The 22016-nt window shown below is 53.9% G+C and overlaps 1 protein-coding gene across 1 annotated transcript in view; it reads right to left on the reverse strand.

Annotated features, from left to right (window-relative positions):
- PRKCI (protein kinase C iota) overlaps window positions 1–22016 on the reverse strand; it is a 57161-nt gene that overhangs the window by 8338 nt on the left and 26807 nt on the right. The window contains exons 5-15 of the mRNA XM_078873380.1: window positions 17548–17633; window positions 13066–13197; window positions 11958–12054; window positions 10270–10310; window positions 9683–9853; window positions 8446–8543; window positions 7878–7964; window positions 7590–7725; window positions 6274–6361; window positions 5407–5532; window positions 316–395 (exon numbers count right to left, since the gene is read on the reverse strand). Coding sequence (XP_078729506.1) covers window positions 316–395; window positions 5407–5532; window positions 6274–6361; window positions 7590–7725; window positions 7878–7964; window positions 8446–8543; window positions 9683–9853; window positions 10270–10310; window positions 11958–12054; window positions 13066–13197; window positions 17548–17633 — 1142 coding nt within the window. The remainder of the gene's footprint in view (window positions 1–315; window positions 396–5406; window positions 5533–6273; window positions 6362–7589; window positions 7726–7877; window positions 7965–8445; window positions 8544–9682; window positions 9854–10269; window positions 10311–11957; window positions 12055–13065; window positions 13198–17547; window positions 17634–22016) is intronic.

The following is a 22016-nucleotide window of genomic DNA, read 5'->3' on the forward strand; positions in this document are numbered from 1 at the left end:
GACCAGCACCACGCCCGGCCGCCTTTGTCTCCCCAGTGGCAATGTTTATACACCCCACCAGGTACTCATTTGAGGCTGGGTCGATCTAGGGGAGGCCCAGGACCGGTTCAGATATTCGTCACCGATGTTGGCCGTGAGCGGAAACCGAACTCAGGTCACCGGTTTGTAGCGCAGGGCGCTAACCGCTACACTAACGCTCCCCACCTAAACACACCAGCACACACCCACAGACACACAGACACCCACAGAGACACACACATACATCCAACAGACACGCACACAGAGACACGCGCGGCAAGCTGGCGTCTCCCGCACCTTGTCGAGGAATCCCTTGAGCACGTTGGCCGCCTTCACCGAGAGGGACCTCGGGATCCTGATCTGCTTCTCCAGAATCACTGTGCCAACGAGAGAGAGGGGGGCCCATGGCACGACGCGTCGCGTTACTCTCCTGGCACTAGCCGGGGCACCGCCGCTGGGCCCGGGGCTGGCCTGCCACCCCGCGCCCCGCCCCCCCATTGAAGGGCCGTGGGTCCCTCCGGCCAGCGAGCGCTCCGGGCCTCGAGTGGCCACGTTATAACCACCCAATCCCCCTCCTCCGCTGCTCTTTCTGCGGCGGCGGCGCCGTCATCCAAATGACCGCTCGGGTTGTTGCTTTGCAGAGAGCGTTCCTAAGCATGCGCATAGCGGAGTGCCCTGGCAATTATGCGGATGGACATACCGGGTGTCGTGTATATTGTGGGTGGGGGGGTGGTGGGGGGCGAATGACCCCATAAATATATTAGAAATAATTCTAGATTTGAAACTTTCGTGACTGCAAGGATTCATACTCTTAGGTTCTTTCGGTAAAGTCACGTAGGTAAATAATAAAAAGAAAATAATAATAAATGAAAATAACTAAATAAAATCACATTTATTATTATTTTATTTTATTATTATTTTACCTACGTGACTTTACCGAAATAACCTAAGAGTATATTAGAAAGAAATTGGATGTTCACCACCCATACGCACAACAACCGCCGTTCGCCACTAAGTGGTGGTGACGTCACCACGGCGCCTGTGCCAAGCCAGGTGCATTTTGAGGCCACGTGAAGTGCCGAAGGCTGACTGATAGTGAGGTCATGGGATAGACCCAGATGCCATGGGTTGACTGACTGGCAGATGTACCAGCTGTGCCCCCTACTGTGCCAACACATATACACGTAATCACAAGTTCAAAACTAGCATGCGCATTGCCATGTACATTCAACACATGCTTGTACACGCTTACACGAACACTTGCAAAGACAAAGATCCCCCATGTAACCTTAACAGACCGTTAGCAAGTGCTGTTAGTGAGCACCTATGAAGGCCGGCATGGTAAGCATGGGGGTTGGGTGGCCAGCACCACGCCAAGTGACAATGTTTACACACCGCACCAGGTACTCATTTGAGGTTGAATCGACCTAGGGGAGGCCCAGGACCAGTCCAGATGATCGTCACCGGTGTTGACCGTGAGTGGGAATCAAACTGGGGGCTCTGGGTTCGTAGTGCAGCGCGCTAACCGCTACGCTACCACCGTTCCCCGTAGTCTCACACATGTGCACTGACACACGCACACAGTTGCTCACACAGGCACGTTAGTAGAGAACGGCAAAACGCCGTACGTTGCGTGGCGTTCACAGGTCACAATGTGCAGCAGCAGCGGCGCCGAACCACACCACCCAGCCACACCACCCAACGACACACACGCGCGTGCCGCGCATTCTAATCGTCAACACCACAACAACACCACCACAGCAACACAACACATGCGGGGCGTAAAGGAGTAGAATGCACCGCTCTGCCTGCCTGGTGCCAACACTGATGCTGTAGGGCAGTGGTTCTTAACCTTCACTGCAGCCTTGTACCCCCCTTTGGTTCTCAATCGTAAAAAATGTACAATATTAATAAATACAGAGGGTTTGATGAAACAAAGTAGCTGTTGTACTTACGTGCCCATGCTTAATTTGTGTTTTAAATTATTTACCTTTAAAAAAAATTCTGCCCATGTCTCGCACCCCCAGAAAGGGCATCTCGTACCCCCAGGGGGTGAGTGATGCACCCCAGGTGAAGAAGAACCACTGGTGTAGGGGGGTTTAGGCAATCCACGCCCTGTGTTGAAGCGGAGGCAAACGGCGTTCGTATATATTTACGAACGCCGTTTCCCCCCAAAAACGCCGTCGGGGAGAGCCGAGAGCGGCAGCGGCGCCAGCGGACAGGCACAACGGCGAAGCCGTCCCAGCGTGGTGGCGCGCGGTAGTGGCTCCCGGCTCACCGCCCCGCGCCGACGTGGATTAACGGGATGTGGTTAACGGGCCGAGGGCCACGTTCGCTTTGTGAGTAAGGCGCAACCGGCATCCCATGCGGCACGAGAAGCAAGCGACGGGTATCACACTTACGGGAAGGGTGGCGCTACCTTTGTAAACGTGTCCTGGAGAAACCAGCCCACAACAACACACAGCGAGCGCTCGGACGCGCACACGTGCACACACACCATGACAGACGCACACGCATGGGATGGGACACACACCCAGACACACGGGACAGAATACTCACACACACGGGATAAGACACGCACACACCAGACAGAAAACAGACGTGGGACAGAACACGCAAGGATTGTTGACGCAAAAGAGAGACAAGACACGTTGACACACACACATGGAAAGAAGGAAGGAGAGACAGGAAACAGAGAGAGCATGGTGTGCACCATTTTCCAGGTGGAACAAAAACATTTTTTAGCCGTCAGCCGCGAGCGAGCCTCTCCCGCTGTGCTTGCGGGCGGTGCCGTGCGTTGTTTACACACGACGTCCGACGTTTCGCTCCACGCACTTCAGTTCGGTCACTGAAGCGACCGCAGGTACGTGGAGTGGAACCGTTGCCCCGAGCGGCACCACAACCCGAACACACAGCAGCACAGCCTCACAGCCACACAGTCTCACAGCCACACAGTCTCACAGCCTCACAGTCTCACAGCCACACAGCCACACAGCCACACAGTCTCACAGCCACACAGTCTCACAGCCACACAGTCTCACAGCCACACAGTCTCACAGCCGCACAGTCTCACAGCCTCACAGTCTCACAGCCTGACAGCCTGACAGTCTCACAGCCTCACAGTCTCACAGCCTCACAGCCACACAGTCTCACAGCCTCACAGCCACACAGTCTCACAGCCTCACAGTCTCACAGCCACACAACCTCACAGCCACAGTCTCACAGCCTGACAGTCTCACAGCCTCACAGCCACACAGTCTCACAGCCTCACAGTCTCACAGCCCCCACCACCCTACAGCCCCACAGTCTCACAGTCTCACAGCCTCACAGCCACACAGCCACACAGCCTCACAGCCTCACAGCCACACAGCCTCACAGCCACACAGCCTCACAGCCTCACAGCCACACAGCCACACAGCCTCACAGCCACACAGCCTCACAGCCTCACAGCCTCACAGCCACACAGCCACACAGCCTCACAGCCTCAGTCTCACAAGAGCACAACCGCGGAAACATGCGCGCAGTTTGGGCGATGTCCGACTTCGCGGTGGCCGCGTGGATCGTGGGGAGGGACTAACACCGTCGCCACTGAGTGGACTCATTGCCCTGACTTCATGTTGTTGTTCATACCTTTTATTTTTATGCCATTTCTTGATTTGTTTTAATTCATGTTTTATTTTTTGCAGGTTTTCATTATTCATAATAATTGTTACAAATAGGATTTAGCCATTGTATATATATAAAATTATCGTACAGCGTTGTGAGATGCAATTCCCATGAATTATGCGACATTAATTTTTTGTTAGCAATGAATTTCGCTGCACTGGCCCTCTGCTGATGACGTAGCCCCCCATCCCCCCACCCATCCCCCCACCCATCCCCCCACCCATCCCCCCACCCATCCCCCCACCCATCCCCCCACCCATCCCCCCACCCATCCCCCCACCCATCCCCCCACCCATCCCCCCACCCATCAGCCCATCCCAAGCACTTGCCAGGTTAGCTCTGGAGATCTGACTAGACGGGGCACACCCCCTACTACCCCCACAACCCCCACCCCCCACCTCCACCCACCATGTGGCTGTTGATTTAATTTTATACCACGGGTTGCTGAGCATAGGGGCCAAAAAAACGCTAAGAGGCCAGGAACAAACAGCCCCCCCCCCTACCTAGTGAAGGTGTAACAGAGGATCGGAGATTGAAAAAAAATGTCAATGTCGTTCTTGAATTGAGCGCAAGTTGACGTGTGAACTTGGGAGGAGGGAGGAATTGTAAGCCGGCGATGCGATGTAAACTTTGTTCGCGCGGTGAACAATTAAACGGAGTGCCCTGCCAATGACATCCAAAATTCTGGGGAAATTGGCTCAACAAGTCGGGTGGGTGGGCGAGTGGATGGATGGGTGAGTGAGTGAGTGGGTTAATGGGTGAGTGAGTGAGTGGGTGGGTGAGTGGGTGAGTGGGTGGATGAATGGGTGAGTGGGTGGGTGAGTGGGAGAGTGGGTGGGTGAGTGGGTGAGCGAGCGAGCGAGTGAGTGGGTGGGCGGGTGGATGCGTGGGTGGATGAGTGGGTGGGTGAGTGGGTGGGTGAGTGGGTGAGTAGGTGAGTGGGTGGGTGGGTGAGTGAGTGAGTGGGTGAGTGAGTGGGTGCGTAAGTGAGTGGGTGAGTGGGTGGGTGAGTGGAAGGGTGAGTGGATGAGTGGAAGGGTGAGTGGGTGAGTAGGTGGGTGAGTGAGTGGGTGGGTGAGTGGATGGGTGGGTGAGTGGGTGGGTGAGTGGGTGGGTGAGTGGGTGGGTGAGTGGTTGGGTGGGCGAGTGGGTGAGTGACCGAGCGGGTGGGTGAGTGAACATTTTTGCGGGGTGGGTGAGCTAAAGTTTCAGCTTTATTTTTGTTAAGCCAGGTGAGAACCCAGGAGACCAGGATTAGCCTCATTTGCGAGAGTGACCTGGTTGATTACTGACTTCAAGCGACCGTTCAAGCGACAGAGCGTGCTCTCTGAGGCAGGGGCTGGGTGGGGTAAGTGCCGCCGGCTTACTCTGCGTGTAGTCGAACCGGAGCACACAGTGCCACCGCACCACCGCACCTACCCCCCCTGGTACAGCGATCGTAACCACACAGTGCCACCGCACCCACTCCCCCTGGCACAACGATCGTAACCACACAGTGCAACCACCCCCCCTGGCACAGCGATTGTAACCACACAGTGCCACTGCACCCATCCCCCCTAGCACAGCGATCGTAACCGCACAGTGCCACCACACCCACCCCTCCTGGCACAGCGATCGTAACCACACAGTGCCACCGCACCCACCCATCTGGCACAGCGATCGTAACCTACAGTGCCATCACACTCCCCTCCCCCCACCACCCCATCCCAGCACGAGTCTAACCTTGGAAGAGGTAGTCCTCCGAGTTTTGGTCCGGGTTGTCCATCATCCCCACGATATCGAAGGGCGAGCGGCCCGCCATCATCTCGAACATGAGCACACCCAGCGCCCACCAGTCCACGCTGAACCCTGCGCACCACGGGGGAGACACGGCCCGTCCGCCACAGGGCAGAGAGAATCCGATGAGCTATGAAGCTCTTTTTAAACAGATGTCCAGCAAGGATTGGGCCAGGGCGTTACGACAACAAACGATACGCAAATAAAATACGACAGCAGCGCAAAGTATAGCAAAGGTAAGCAAATCACTACAAAATACTAATTAAACTAAACTATGTTTTTATTTTACCAGGTAAAGCCTACCGAGGCATTCGCTTCTTTTTCAGAAGCCACCCTGACTATCACAAATGATGGGTCAACGAAGCGGCTCATCGCGTTGTTACATTTAAAGCGGCTTAAATACTGTACATAATCTAAACCATGCAAACGGATGTTTCCAGTAGGAGCGGCTCAGGACGTTACAACAACAAACATTACACAAAACGTGACAGGAGTGCAAAGTATATCAAGGGTAAGCAAATCACTACAACAAAAAATATAAATTAAACCAAACTATTTTTATCACGAAAAAACCCACCAAGCTATTACGTAATTTTTCAGAAGCCATCGCAAACGATAGCTCAACGAAGTGGCTTATCGCGTGAACATTTACAGCGGCCAAATACTCGAAATAATCTGAACAATCCTAAAGGACGTTTCTCGCGGATGACGACGCCATCGCCATCCAGCGCGCCGTCGTCCTGGGGGGGGCCCTGACCGGTGGGGCCGGCTTAAATAGGCGCTCGCTAACTCGCCAGCAGGCTCGACGCGTACCGTACTCCTCCCCGCGCAGGATTTCGGGGGCGATGTAGTTGGGCGTCCCGCAGAAGGTGCTGGTCGTGTCTCCCGGTCTCAGCCCCTCCTAGAGACAAGCGCGAGGACGTCAACCAAGTATACGAACGTGCACACGCACGCACGCACACACGCACGCACACACACATGGCGGAACGGAACTGGTCGTGGCCGAACATCGCAATGCCGAAGATTTACCTGGAGATCACTCAATTGGGATCAGACACAGCAGCAGCATCGCTCCACTAAGAGCCTTACGACTCAGCGGGGCCTCTGGATTTCCAGACCAATAAGATCCAGCAGCGTGCGCTGACGCAAGCGAACTCTGGAATGGTTTCAACATTCTGGGTCTCATCAGCAGAATGCCAATAGGCCGACGGGCTTCAATGCAGAGACCACGTAATGGAGATCTGCTGAGACAGGCTTCCCTCGCTCTACGTGATGGCAGCAGTAGTAGTCGAAGCATTTCAAGAAGGGCCCACAACGCGACACAGCACGAGGCGGCAGCTGCCTGTCGAGTAGCGTATATAGCACACACCGTAACACACTGGATGTATCTGTGTGTGAGACAGCTGCTTGCCAAGAAGTGCATACAGTACACACGGTACACACAGTACACTGCACAATGTTGTCCCACGTCCGAACGTGTAGCTGCGTACAAGTGAAATGAATCCCCATAGTACAGAACATTTATGGGCAAAGATAGGTGGAGCCACCACATATAGAGGATGCGGAATCGCACACAAACCGTGCCCGTGTAGAGTGAGCTGGAACCTGAATTTAGTTTCACCTAAAAGCTCCACGGGAACACAACATGAGTGTCTGTACAATACTGATTTTTTTTTTACGTTGAACAGGACCTTACATTTTGGATGGGGGTGCTCATGCTAATTACATCCTGTAACACAGCAAAAGTTATTTAACAAGCTGATGAGAAGAAGACGATCCGAAACTAGTTCAAGTAATCGCCACTGAATGTTGCCATAACTCGAGTCGCCGGGTTCGTAGCGCAGCGCGTTAACCACTGCGCCACCACACCTACATTGTCCCGCGCCTCTGATTAGCACGGTTGGCTACGCACGGCGCGAAAGAAGGTCAACATACACGTATACGCGCAAACATGCGGATGCACACAATATAACAATAATAACCGCCATTCACACGCAGACATGCACAGACACGCGAATAGACGCACACGTACACACACACATGCGCACACACAGACGTACACAGACACACACACACATAAGCAGGCACACGCGGAGACACGCACAAAGACACGTGGATGCGCCACGCACCTTGCACATGCCGTAGTCCGTGAGCTTGATGTGCCCCTCCGAGTCGAGCAGCACGTTGTCCAGCTTGAGGTCACGGTACACGACCCCGCGCTCGTGCAGGAAGTTGAGCGCAAGCGAGATCTCAGCCGCGTAGAACCTACACGCAAAGCCACCGGGAGAGGGACAGAGACATCACGGAGACGGCACGCGGAGAGACGGAGAATTCACACGGAGAGACGATAAACGTCACACAGAGAGACGGAGTGACTAGGGGCTTGATCTGTGCGAGTGACTGGGGAGTTGACCTACCGGGCATGCTCCTCGGGAAGCTTGCGCTGCCGTTGCATGTGGAACATCAGATCTCCACCGTTCACGTACTCAATGACGAAAAAGAGCCTGCGCGCACACACACATACATGGACACGCACATACACGCGCGCACACACACACGCGCACACATACGCGCGCACACATACGCACACATACGCGCGCACACATACGCGCGCACACATACAAAGACAGATTCCCCCATATAGCCTTAACAGACTGTTGGTGCAAGTGCTGTTAGCGAGCACCTCTGAAGGCCGACACAGCACACGAGGGGGCGGGTGGCCAGCACCACACCCGGCCGCCTTTATCTCCCCAGTGGCGATGTTTACACACCGCACCGGGTACTCATTTGAGGCTAAGTCGACCTAGGGGAGGCCCAGAACCGGTTCAGATAATCGTCACCGGTGTTGGCCAAGAGCAGAGCGGCGGCGTCGTCGTCACCCAATCAACACTCCCGGGGCAAGGCCACGCGTTGCCAAGTGCCGGCGGGAATCTGTCCGTACGTCTGGTTCTTCTTCCCCGGTTCGAACGCGGAAGTGCTGCTCACCGGCTGTCCGTCTGGAAGCAGGAGTGGAGGCCCACGAGGAACGGGTGGTTGGAGGCCTGTTCAAACACGTGCTTCTCCGTCTGCACCCAGTCTATGTCCTGCGCACAAAGGCAAAGAGATCCCCCACCCCCCGTACAGCGTTAACGGACTGTCGGGGTCGAGCGTCTGTGGTGCGGGAGCGGTAGCGTAGCGGTTAGCGCGCTGCGCTATGAACCCGGCCATCCGGGTTCGATTTCCGCTCACAGCCAACACCGGTGACGATTATCTGAACCGGTCCTGGGCCTCTCCTAGGTCGAATCAGCCTCAAATGAGTACCTGGTGCGGTGTGTAAACATCACCACTGGGGAGACAAAGGCGGACGGGCGTGGTGCTGGCCACTCACCCCCTCGTGTACCGTTCCGGCCTTCAAAGGTGCTCGTTAACAGCACTTGCTCCTACAGTCTGTTAAGGCTATACGGGGGATCTTTGGCATTGTTACTCTCGTGCAGCGGGGCGGGTGGGCAAATGCTGTCCCCCAACCCCCCCTCCCCCGCTTTGTGGAGCAGAGGTCACTTGAAGGGATGTGATATCTGCTCCATTGGGTCGTTCTCTGGCACAAAGGATTGAGGGCTGTTGGGCTGGTCTCTAACGCAAAGGATTGTGGGGACCCTTCTCTCTAACGCAAAGGATTGTGGGCTGCTCTCTAACGTGAAGAATTGTGAGGGCCATTCTGTAATGCAAAGGATTGTGGACCATTCTATAATGCAAAGTGCATGGCCGCACTGCTCTGCGCAAGATCCAATTGGATGCTATGTCACGTGACGCAACACCACTAGCTAAACTGGGAGCCATGGCGGCAAGATTTTAACTCCCTCACCTCCTCGTATACAGGAGGTCGTGGGTTAGTGGGTTTGATCCCGACGCCTGTGTATTGGAGTTTGCGTGGCTCTCTCCCCGTGGTCACGTGGATTTCCCGCCACATTCAGAAACAGGCTTTTAAGAGTATTTCTGCTATAAATTTCCACGTAAGAAGCCGCTTGGCCAGGTCGCTTCTGAAAGAGCGATACAGTACAGTGGGGCTTGCCTAGTAAAGTAAAAATAGTTTGACAGTTTTTTGTATTGTAAGTTTCACGTCGGCCATCAAAGCTCCCCCCGAGGCCTCTCCGGCACAAACGCGTGACATCACCGGAGGCCACCTGGCCAGCCACGCACGGAGCCTTCCCCAACCCCACGACCTCCACTCCCCCCCCACCCCCACCTCGTCGTCGTTGACGAGCTCCTTCTTGACGACCTTCATGGCGTAGATCCTCTGGGTCTGCTTGAGCCGCACGAGCAGCACCTTGGCGTAGCTGCCTCTCCCGATCACGCGGATCAGGTCGAAGTCCGGCAGGCCCAGGCCTGCGTGCGCCTGCCTCCCGCCCTGCGGAAGCTGGGGGAGACGGGAAGGGGGTGCAGACGGGCCAGACAAGACGCGCGGTTGGATGGACGGACATGTGGATTAAGGGGTGGTTGAATGGTCGGACGGATGGATGGGTGGATGGACAAACGGATGGATATATGGCAAGACGGATGGTTGGTTGAATGGATGGATGGATAAATAGATGGATGGATAGACGGACATGCGGATGGTTGGTTGGATAGATGGACAAATGGATGGATGGACAAACATGTGGATTAATGGATGGTTGGTTGAAAGGTTGGATGGAAGTGGTATCCAATGCATGTAAAATAAAATTCAGGAAAAAATGTTTACTTCCAAAGCTAAAACATTGAACAACGTGCCTGAGTAATTACAGGCACAGCAATGACGCAGCCTGGTGTCAAAGCGAAGACAAAGCATCTCACCTCTTCTGGTTTGCCGATGTTTGGCACCCTGTAGGGTTGGTCTGCAAGGGAAAAATATAAAACAACAACAAAATGTCAACAACCGCACAAGTGTCGAGACGGCCGGCTGGGTTCACAATGGCCAGGTCCTGGCGTGGCAGAGCACCGAGCAGGCACGGTCGAGAACCTGGATTCACCCCCCCCCCCCACCCCCACGTGGGGTGGGGGTTTAACCGGCCTCTGAGCTGCCCGGTCACCGGCGCCGGCACGAGAGCCACCAGGGCTTGCAGGGCTGCGCCCCACTCGCCACGCTCACGCCACTGCTGGCGGAAGGGCCTACAACTCGAGGAGCTCCTTTGGCCGACTCCTCCACGTCCTGGAAAATATGGGGGTGCCCACGGATCTGCTCGTCCGCGGCTGGGCGCCGGATATGGGCACGCCGGTAACCCGAGATAGGATGTGTACAAATATCCCTTACATATTGAACGGGAGCTGCATGTGTGTGTGGTGTGTGGGAGGCCGAATTGTGTGTTCACTGACACTCAAATCACGATCACAGACAGCAGCAGCAGCAATCGTCGCCCCCCCCCCCTCGCTGGCCCCCACTCGCAGGCTCGGTGCCGAGCCGCACCGTGCCGCACCGTGCCTCACAGGGACAGCTACCGCTGGGGGGGTGAGGGAGAGATTCCCTTTCAAAAATGTGAGGCGCGACGTGCAGTTCGTCGCCCGTCGCGTGCGAAGCGCCTTGAAGAAGCTCCCTTGCGTAACGGCGGCGGCTGCTGCCCGGGTTGTGTGAACCAGAACTCCTCCTCCGTGCTACGCACACGTTGGCCTCCCTCCTTCACTGCCTTCCAGTTTCACGTGGAATCCAGTATAAAATCCTATTATTAACTCACAAAGCAGTGAACCATCTTGCCCCGACCTCCATCATTGCCATGCTGCACCCCCACGTGCCCCCCTCAAGGCCCCTGAGAGGTGGTGGTGCTGATGTTGTCTCTGCGTCTCCAGGACGAGGCGTCTTCGCTCTGTGGGTGACCGAGGCGTTGTCCCCGTGTCACCCCCAGGCCACGGATCGCTGTCCCACGAGACATCAGAGTGATCCCTCTGAGCCTGTGGGCATTTTTTATTTATATACCCTTCCTCTTACTAAACCTTTGGTTCATTAGAGTAAATGGGATTCTTCAAATGTATTTATAACATAATTATTTTCATGCTGAGTGTCTGCTGCTGCTGTGTCCTGTGTACAGCGCTTTGAGATCCTTGATGAAAAGTGCCGTATGAATGTTAGTAGTATTATTATGTCCCGAACACGATTCTCGCGGCTCCATCTCCACGGAAGGGGATGGGGGTTGGACACTTGTACCACGGCGGTATCTCAAAGCCTGCTGTAAACGCGTGTCCACGTGTTTCTCTGTCTCCCCGTTGAGAGACAGGCCGTCGTAGACTCCGAGCCCGGCCTATCGTCCGAGTCCGACGCCTTCCCTACTTTGTTTATATTTTAGTCACTTGCTTACCCTTGAATTATCATTATTATTTATTATAATACTTTGTTTATATTTACTTATTTTTAGCTATTCCCCTTTCCTCCATTTTTTTTCAACTCGTATCGTTGTTGTTGTTTTATTGTTGCTGTAAACTTGACGACAACCCGCCGCCTGACTGGAACATCGGTGAGACAAGAGCTTCGCAGCTCATCGGATTCGTCTGACCTGTGCTGCCCTCTCCCGGCGGGATGTTCTCGATGTCGTCAGAGTGCACGCTGTCCTGGTTGCTGTGCTGGTGAGGGCTCGGTAGCGTCGTGGGATCCTGGCATTCACAATCACCGTCGTTAGTATCCCGCGTGGGTGATCACCACCATTACCATCATCATCACCACCACCATCACCATCCTCAACAACACCACCACATCACCATCATCAACACCACCACATCATCATCACCACCACCAATACCACCACCACCACATCACCATCATCAACACCACCACCCCATCACCATTATGAACACCACCATCATCACTACCATCATCATCACCACTGCCATCATCACCAACACCATCACCATCAACACCATCATCACTACCACCACCACTGCAACCACTACTGCCACCGCCAGCACCACAATCCATAACCGTTATAATCGCAACCACCATCAGCATCATTATTATCATCAAACTCCAGAGGTTTAAAATCCTTCTCATCATAATCCGCAGCAATGTAGATCATCATCATCATTCATAACCATAATAATCTCAACCACCATCAGCGTGATTGTCATAATCATGAGGATTAAAATCATCATCATCATTGGTATCAAAAACGTCACTGTCATCATCATGATCATCGTAATTATTACCATAATAAAATCAATAACCAATAGCAGCATCGTCATCACCATCATTACCATGATTGTCATCATAATCATGACGATTGAAATCATCATTACCATTTGTATCAACATCGTCACTATCGTTCATACTGGTAATTATCTCTATCACCGGAGCCAAATATCATCGTCGTCAACATCGTTGTCATCCCCATCGTCGTCGGTCGGAGTCATCCTCATCGTCGTCAACATCGTTGTCATCTCCATCGTCGTCGGTGTCGTCCGACGACGATCATTGTCGTCGCTGCGTAGCACCGGGTCACCCCACGATTGAAAACCCAATAAATGGCGCGGACGCGCATTCACAACGCTACACCGCGCCGTGACCACTTTCATACGTGCCGCTCGCCAACGCCACTTCCCCCCCACCCCCACCGGCCTGCTAGAAGCTACCACGGGTACCTTCGACCGTGTGCGCGTGCCCCCTCTTACCATGTTCCTGCCACACTCCACTGCCACGAGCTTGTGGCATCGCTTGTGCACCAGCAGCTTGCAGTTGATGCACTTGTAGCCCTGCCGGCCCAGCCCCCAGATGCGGTCGGTGCAGTAGGCGCAGAACGCGCGCTGGGGGGGGGGGGGGGGACACGGGGCGGGTGGGTCGAGTTAGTCTAAGAGTTAGTCTAAGAGTTAGTCTAAGAGTTATTCTAAATCGAAACTATTTCTATTTCACCAGGTAAGGGTCCACTGAGCTGTATAGCTCATTTTCCAGAAGCGACATGGCTGTCACGAATGATCGCTCAACAAAGTGGCTTATCGTCATCATCATCATCATGTGGAAATTTGTAGCAGCAGCCGAATACTGTGAACGTGTGGCGATGTCGTTTATATTATACGGAGTGGGAATAAACCTGAAGACCTGGAGAAAATGTCACGTGACAACGGGGAGAGAGACACCGCAAACTCCAAATATACAGCAAGCGTCAGGGTCGGGATCGAACCCACAACCTCCTGCATACCGGGCGAGGTAGATAACATCTCCTCACCACCGAGCGGTGGCCCAGAAGTCAGGACACACAGGGGGTTATTCTAATTATTTCAACAAGTCGTACAGAGGTTACTTCATTAACGTTTTAATAAACGTCCAAACCGACGTCCATGAATATGAATGCGTGATGGATGAATTATCTTTTGAAATGAATGTAAGTATTTTGTTTTTGGTCAAGATCACAGCTGCGTCATCTATGAGCAGTCATCAGCTGCCCTTTGTCGAGATTCGTTCTTTCATGGCTTCTTGGTCGAGTTTTGTAAACTACAGATTTGAGGTAACCCCACAGGAGGAAGGGAAATTGACATTAAGAATGAAAATAGATAAAATATTCACATAGAGAATAACCAATAACATTGTTGTAATGCCAGAGTTAAAATAAATGAAATGACCCGAATGCGTTCTGACTTTGAGGCAACCTTGTATATTGTTTCCCAATTAAGACAAATGTAGTAACATGGAATGGGTCACTATGGAGCATAGCGCTGGTTGCTGGCAGAGAGAGGGATCTCCGGTTGCAGCAGGTCACGTGACAGCCAGCGAGAGGGATGTCGGGCAGAGGTGATTGGAGGGGGCACGTGAGGTCAGCCTGGGAACCAACTCGTGGGTTCGAGAAGGAGCGAGGCCACGGCAGGAGGAGAAGAGGGGACCCCGAGCGAAGGTTCGGGGCTGTTGTCTGGCGTGGAATCCCGTCGGGCTGCCCGAGTCTTCGTCACCGTCTTCACCTTCTCGGCGTTGTCAGTCACGCAGTCTGTCAGCCGTGCTGGCTGAAGTGTAGTGACCCCTACTCTTAGAATCTCTGAGTGCATCACTACACAAACATAAAGATCCCCCGTGTAGCCAGAACAGACTGTTGGGGCAAGGGATGTTAGCGATTAACACCTATGAAGGCCGGAAGGGGTGGCCAACAACACGCCCGGCCACCTTTGTCTCCCTCATGGCGATGTTTAGACACCACACCAGGCCCAGGACTGGTTCAGATAATGTTCACCGGTGTTGGCCGTGAGCGGGAATCGAACTCGGGTCACCAGGTTCGTAGTGCAGCACGCTAACCTCTGCACCACCGCTCCCTTTTAAGGTCTCACACACACACGATGTTGATGTTGACACAACAACAACGCATTGAGTTGTTGTTGTCTGTGCATGTGCACCACTGCCCATGCAGCAGCAGCAGCGGCAGCAATCACCAGATAATTCGTTCGGAATCAAATTCAATCCAGAGAATCACGTGACGACTGGTGGCTAAGGAGGGGATCGATCCGCGTGTGTACAGGGTGGGGAAAGGGGATGGGGGGAAAGAAAGAGAGGAGCGAGAGACAGAGCGGCAGAAATTACGGGAGAGTGGGAGCGCTTGTTTTTACTGCTGGTGACCCCTGGGGGAATATGCTGATTAAAGCCGGTACTCTTTGTTTTAGAGGTGGGAAAAGAGAAGAGATAATGGGAGATAGTGGGAGAGGAGGAGGAGGGGGGGAGGAAAGAGTGGGTTAGGAGACGTGATAGTGGGAGAGAGAGAGAGACAGAGGGAGGCAGGCACAAGCAGAGTGGGAGGTGAAGTGGGAGAGAGTCTGAGAAAGTGGAGCTGTAGGAGCGGAAGTGGGAGAGATCGCGAGAGATGAGCCGAGAGCGGGAGGTGGCAGGAGAGCCTCTATCCCCCCCCATTGGCCACGATCAATCCAGAATCTGTATTGATGCTACAGGAGGATTCCAATGAGCTATGCGGATCTTTTTCACATATGTCCAGTAGGGCCACGGGGTAAGAAGGTTACAACAACAAACACGAAAGTGGTGCAAAGTACAAGAAAGGTAAACAAATTACCCAAACGCAAACAAATACAATGAAACCATCCCCCATCCTACCAGGCAAAGCCCACCGAGGTATTAATTTATTATTCTGAAGCGACCTAGCCACCACAAAGAAATGATAGCTCAACAAAGTGGCCCATCATTTGGACATTTATAGCAGCAAAATAATCGAAATTATCTCAATGCATGCTGGGATCAAGGCCTCCCCCCCAGAGGTTTTTTCAGCACGATTCTGTCCTGTCCCGTTTGTTTTGATCTGGCTGGAGGGAGACAGCCTCTCACTTGACCCTACAGGGGAGTGGGAACCCCTCCCTCAGGGCACTCCGACCCCATAGCCTCTCACTAGACCCTACAGGGGAGTGGGGACCTTAACCTAGGGGTGCCCTGACCCCATAGCCTCTCACTAGACCCTACAGGGGAGTGGAACCCCTTCCTCAGGGCACTCTGACCCCATAGCCTCTCCCTTGACTCTACAGGGGAGTGGGGACCCTAACCTAGGGGGGCACTCCGACCCCATACCCTCGGACAGCTGGGACCTCCCCAGGAAGCAACAGCTCCCACGGAGTGGCATGCCGGGGCATGCCGGGTAATGAGCGGGCGGCCACCGGTGTCAGACGTCCGCTGTCGGGGGTCGGCATAGCACGGGCCAACCGGCTTAACGAGACGTTTCCTCCACGTGCGCCGACAGTGAGACGGGAGTCGCCAAACCGGTGGCCTGGTGTCTCTGCGACCCGGTGAACCGGTGACTCTGTGGCCCGGTGATTCTGTGATCCGGTGACTCAGTGACTCGGTGACTCTGTGATCCGGTGACTCTGTGACCTGGTTACTGAGACCCGGTGACTCTGAGACCCGGTGACTCTGAGACCCGGTGACTCTGAGACCCGGTGACTCTGAGACCCGGTGACTCTGTGACTCTGTGACCCGGTGACTCTGTGACCCGGTGACCCGGTGACTCTGTGACCCGGTGACTCTGTGACCCGGTGACTCTGTGACCCGGTGACTCTGTGACCCGGTGACTCTGTGACCCGGTGACTCTGTGACCCGGTGACCCGGTGACCCGGTGACTCTGTGACCCGGTGACTCTGAGACCCGGTGACTCTGAGACCCGGTGACTCTGTGACCCGGTGACTCTGTGACCCAGTGACTGAGACCCGGTGACTCTGAGACCCGGTGACTCTGAGATCCGGTGACTCTGTGATCCGGTGACTCTGTGATCCGGTGACTCTGTGATCCGGTGACTCAGTGATCTGGTGACTCAGTGATCCGGTGACTCAGTGACTCTGAGATCCGGTGACTCTGTGACCCGGTGACTCTATGACCCGGTGACTCTGAGACCCGGTGACTCTGAGACCCGGTGACTCTGAGACCCGGTGACTCTCTGATCCGGTTACTCTGTGATCCGGTGACGCGGTGACTCTGAGACCCGGTGACTCTGTGATCCGGTGACTCTGTGATCCGGTGACTCTGTGATCCGGTGACTCTGTGATCCGGTGACTCTGTGATCCGGTGACTCTGTGATCCGGTGACTCTGTGATCCGGTGACTCTGTGATCCGGTGACTCTGTGATCCGGTGACTCTGTGATCCGGTGACTCTGTGATCCGGTGACTCTGTGATCCGGTGACTCTGACTCTGTGATCCGGTGACTCTGACACCCGGTGACTCTGTGACCCGGTGACTCTGTGACCCGGTGACTCTGAGACCCGGTGACTCTGAGACCCGGTGACTCTGAGACCCGGTGACTCTGAGACCCGGTGACTCTGAGACCCGGTGACTCTGAGACCCGGTGACTCTGAGACCCGGTGACTCTTGAGACCCGGTGACTCTTGAGACCCGGTGACTCTTGAGACCCGGTGACTCTTGAGACCCGGTGACTCTGTGATCCGGTGACTCTGTGATCCGGTGACTCAGTGACTCTGTGATCCGGTGACTATGTGACCCGGTGACTCTGTGATCCGGTGACTGAGACCCGGTGACTCTGATCCGTTGAATCTGTGGCCCGGTGACTCTGTGACCCGGTGACCCGGTGACTCTGTGATCCGGTGATTCTGTGATCCGGTGACTCTGTGATCCGGTGACTCTGTGACCCGGTGACTCTGTGGCCGGGTGCGGACCACCTGGTGCGTACCCGGTTGAATCGCTTGGCCTGGAAGGTGTGCCCGTTCACAAGGTAGAGCTTCCTCCAGCGCCGGGCCCCACGCCGGTAGATTGACTCTGCCGGGCGGGGAGAGCGGGAGGGAGAGCGGGGGGGAGAGTGGGAGAGGAAGAATGGGAGGGAGAGCGCGGGGGAGAGACGAGTGAGGGATAAAAAGAGGGAGAGAGGGAGATACATAGAGAGAGGGGAAGACTTTTAATAAAAACGTGGCGATCATTTATCACGGCCGACTCGGCAAATCGCAAACAAGATGAAGAATGTGACAAGAATGAGAGGAGACAACCGGACAGACACGAATGAGGGGGATGAATGAAACAGAGGCACTGAATGAGATGGAGAGACACGAGACCAGAAGCATCATCGCGACAGGAGACAAACACGAGACAGACGGCAAGGAATGAGATACAGATACGCAGACAGATACGACAGATAGAGAGACAAGGCAGAATGAGACACAGAAGACATCAATGAGATGTGAGGGACACATGACAGAGACAGAACGGACACTGGGGTCACAACAAACACACAGAAGACTTCTGGAAGAGACGCACAGACTGGCAAGCGGACAGACGGGACAAACAAAGTAACGCGATGCAGACACAAGACAGACAAAGATTCCCCGTATAGCCTTTAGCGGACTGTCTGGGCAAGTGCTGTTCGCGATTAACATATATGAAGGCCGGCACGGCACACGACGGGGCGGTGTGACAAACGCAAAGCCGGCCACCTTTGTCTCCCCAGTGCTGATGTTCAGATATCCGCCACTGTTGTTGGTCGGGAGCGGGGAATTGAACTGGTCATCGGGTTCGTAGCGCAGTTCGCTAACCGCTCACACGACCCGCTCCCTAACATGCTAATGTAAACACACACACACACGTGCTCACGCGCACACACACACGTGCTCACACACACACGTGCTCACGCGCTCACACACACACGTGCTCACGCGCGCACACACACACGTGCTCTCACACACACACGTGCTCACTCGCGTGCTCACACGCGCGCACACACACGTGCTCATGCCCTCCCCTCTGACGATGAATGCAATTGACACAACAGCAACGCACGCACGCACTGTGAAGGTCATTTTGCCAGCGGGCGATCGGATAATCAAAGCCGTGATAGGAAAACGATGAGGCAAAGGTGCCCCCCCACCACCCTATGGCTCTCAGGCGGTTCGCAATGGCCATGTCAGACACGCGCGACCAGCAACCGCTGAAAACCTGAGTTGGAATCCCCCCCCCCACTCCACAAAGATTTTTTTGATTTAAAGCTTTCGTGACAGCAGGGATTCATATTCTTGGTTCTACGTGACTTTACCGAAAGAACCAAGAATATAAAGACAAAGATCCTCACATAGTCTGAACAAACTGTTGGGGCAAGTGCTGTTAGCAAGTAGCAGCTATGAAGGCCGGCACAGCACACGCGAGGGGGGTGGGGGGGGGTGGTCAACACCACGCCCGGCAGCCTTCCATCGCACCAGGTACTCATTTGAGGCTGTGTCACTGCTGTTGGCCGTGAGTGGGAATCAAACTCAGGTCACCGGGTTCGTAGCGCGACGCGCTAACCTCTACACGACCCGCTCCCCACCCACACACACAGTACACGTGTATACAAGCACTCGATACACACTTTGAGCCACTCGCACAAAGACACACGCACACACGCTGGCTACTGAGATAGAATTCGCAAATTGATTGCACCAACCCTGACACTAACGCTAGCCCCATCGCTCCGCTAGCCCCATAACTCCTGCTAGCCCCCATCACTCCGCAGTGATTAACGCTGCATCCAGTGGCTTTGCGTGGTTGGCATGCGGCCTGGGGGCGGTGGGGGGGGAATAAATTAAATCGCCTCCCTTCCCCCCCCCCCACCTCGTCGCCGGCTCCTGGGCACACCCCGTACCCCCCCATGTCTCTTGGGCGTCGGTGCAATTGCACCGCCTACGCACTCGGCAGTAACGGCAACTGGCTCCTGCGATGTCTGTGACTGGATTGGGCAGCGCTCGCCAGGGGAGAGCGGGAATGAGCGGGGGGGAGTTCCAAATTGAAACGTCCACGGCTCTTGACAAGGCGCTGCCACCGCCGCTGCCACTACCGACACAATCAGGAACAATAATTGGCAGCAAACAAAAAAACAATCTCTGCGCGAGAGTGTGGGGGGAGGGAGAACGTGTGAGTGTGTAAGTGGAAGTCCACTCGGCCTCAAATGAGTGCTCGTGTGAGCGTGTGTGCGGTGAGTGGAGCGGTGGTGCAGCGGTCAGCGCGCTGCGCTACAAATCTGGCAACCAAAGTTCGATTACCGCTCACGGCCACCAATACCGGTGACGATTATCTCAACCGGTCCAGAGCCTCCGCTACGTTGACCGTTTTAATGGGTAGCCGGTGCGGTGCGCAATCGACGCCACGAGGGAGACAAAGACGGCCGGGCGGCGTGGTGCTGACCACCACCACCACCCTCGCGTGTGCCACAGTGAAGACCTTCATCGGTGCCGCCACTCGCTAACAGCGCTTGCCCCAATAGCGCTTGCCCCAACAGTCTGTGGGGCTACAGGAGGGATCTTGGTTCGTATCGGTGGTACGGTCTCGTTTGTCTTGTACGTGTCACTGCTACTATCTCGTTGGTAGTCTCGTTAGTACCGTCCATGTCATTAGCACCGTCTCACTTGTTGTGTCACCCCGACTGCCATTCGGTGAAATTGAGTGTGAGTGAGTGTTAGTGAGTGTTAGTGAGTGTGAATAAGTGTTAGTGAGTGCGAGTGAGTGTTAGTGAGTGTGAGTGAGTGTTAGTGAGTATTAGTGAGTGCTAGTGAGTGTTAGTGAGTGTTAGTGAGTGTTAGTGAGTGCGAGTGAGTGTTAATGAGTGTGAGTGAGTGTGAGTGAGTGCTAGTGAGTATTAGTGAGTGCGAGTGAGTGCTAGTGAGTATTAGTGAGTGCGAGTGAGTGTTAGTGAGTATTAGTGAGGGTGCAGGATTGAGAGTGGAGTTAGCGTGTTCCCCCTCTGTTCAGCAGTGTGTGTGTGTGATTTGTGTGTATGAGAGAGTGTGAGTGCGTGAAGTATGTACCGTCCTCTGTTCTGCTGTTTGTGTGTGTTTGATGTGTGTATCAGAGGGAGAGTGCGAGTGTGTGCAGTAAGTGTGTATCCCCTGTCCTGCAGTGTTTGAGTTGTGTGTGTGTGAGTGCGAGTGAGTTTGAGTGAGTGTGTGAGGTTTGAATGTTCTCCCCCTGTTCTGCATAGATTTCCTCCAGATTCTCAACTAAACTATTTTGCATTTTACCAAATAAGGCCCCGCTGAACTATATACTGTATTGCTCTTTTACAGAAGTGACCTGGCCACAAATGATAGCTCAACAAAGTAGCTTATCATCATCATGTGGAAATGTACAGCAGCCCAATACTCTCAACGCATGGTGATGTCGATTCTAAATGTCATGGGAGGAAACGGAGGACCCGGAGAAATATCCACGTAACCGCAGGGAGAGAGAGAGAGACACCACAAACTACAAATATAGAGCACGCGTTGGGGTCGGGATCGAACCCACAACCTCCTGTATTCCACGCGAGGTACTTGACATCTCCTAGCCACCGTGGTGGTGCTCCCCGGTTTCCTCACTCAGCTAAAGACGCACGGACAATGTAACTGATATCATGGGACCTTTTTTTGCCAGTATCAAAGCATGAAAAATAAGCATAGGTTTTAACCTTTCTAGCAATAAAACAGGAGTTGTGTTAAGACCAATGAGATATCTTTCGCAAGGCATCAAGTCTGTATCAACCACACACAGTACTGGTTGTGAACATGCAAACAAAACAAGCTCCGATAATATCTGCACTGTCTTTGAAACTGATTTACCCGACACCAGACACAGACTTCTCCTCTGTGGCCTAGTCTCACCAGCGGTGTCAGACCAGAGAACGCCAAAAGGCGAACGGCACAAACACAATGGAGGTGTCAGATCATTTACAGCTCGGAGTGAGCAGCATCATCATGGGGACCTTTTTGGCAGCATAAAATTATAAACAAAAATAAACGGTTTTACCCTTTCTTCCAATAAAGCGGGAGGTGTTAAGATGTTCACACACCAAATAGACACCTTCTGCACGAGGCATCACGTACTGCGTTAACCACACGTGCCTGTGGTGAACATGCAAACAAACATTCTCTGATCAAATCTGGCATTGTCTTTGAAACGGATTGGCCTACACCAAAGACATCCTTCTTCATGGCCTAGTCTCAGCAGTGTCAGACCAGAGAACGCCAAAAGGCGAACAGCACAAAGACAATGCCACACGTAACAGAGCATTTACAGCTCGGGGTGAGCAGCTCTATCGTGGGAGCTTTTTGCCAGAATCAAAGTATGACAAAAATAACAATAATTTTAACCCTTTCTGGCAATAAACATGAGTTGTGTCAAAATGTTCAAACACAAAATAGAAAC

This window comes from Lampetra fluviatilis, chromosome 36, assembly GCF_964198595.1.
Source record: "Lampetra fluviatilis chromosome 36, kcLamFluv1.1, whole genome shotgun sequence".
Taxonomy (NCBI): Eukaryota; Metazoa; Chordata; class Hyperoartia; order Petromyzontiformes; family Petromyzontidae; genus Lampetra; species Lampetra fluviatilis.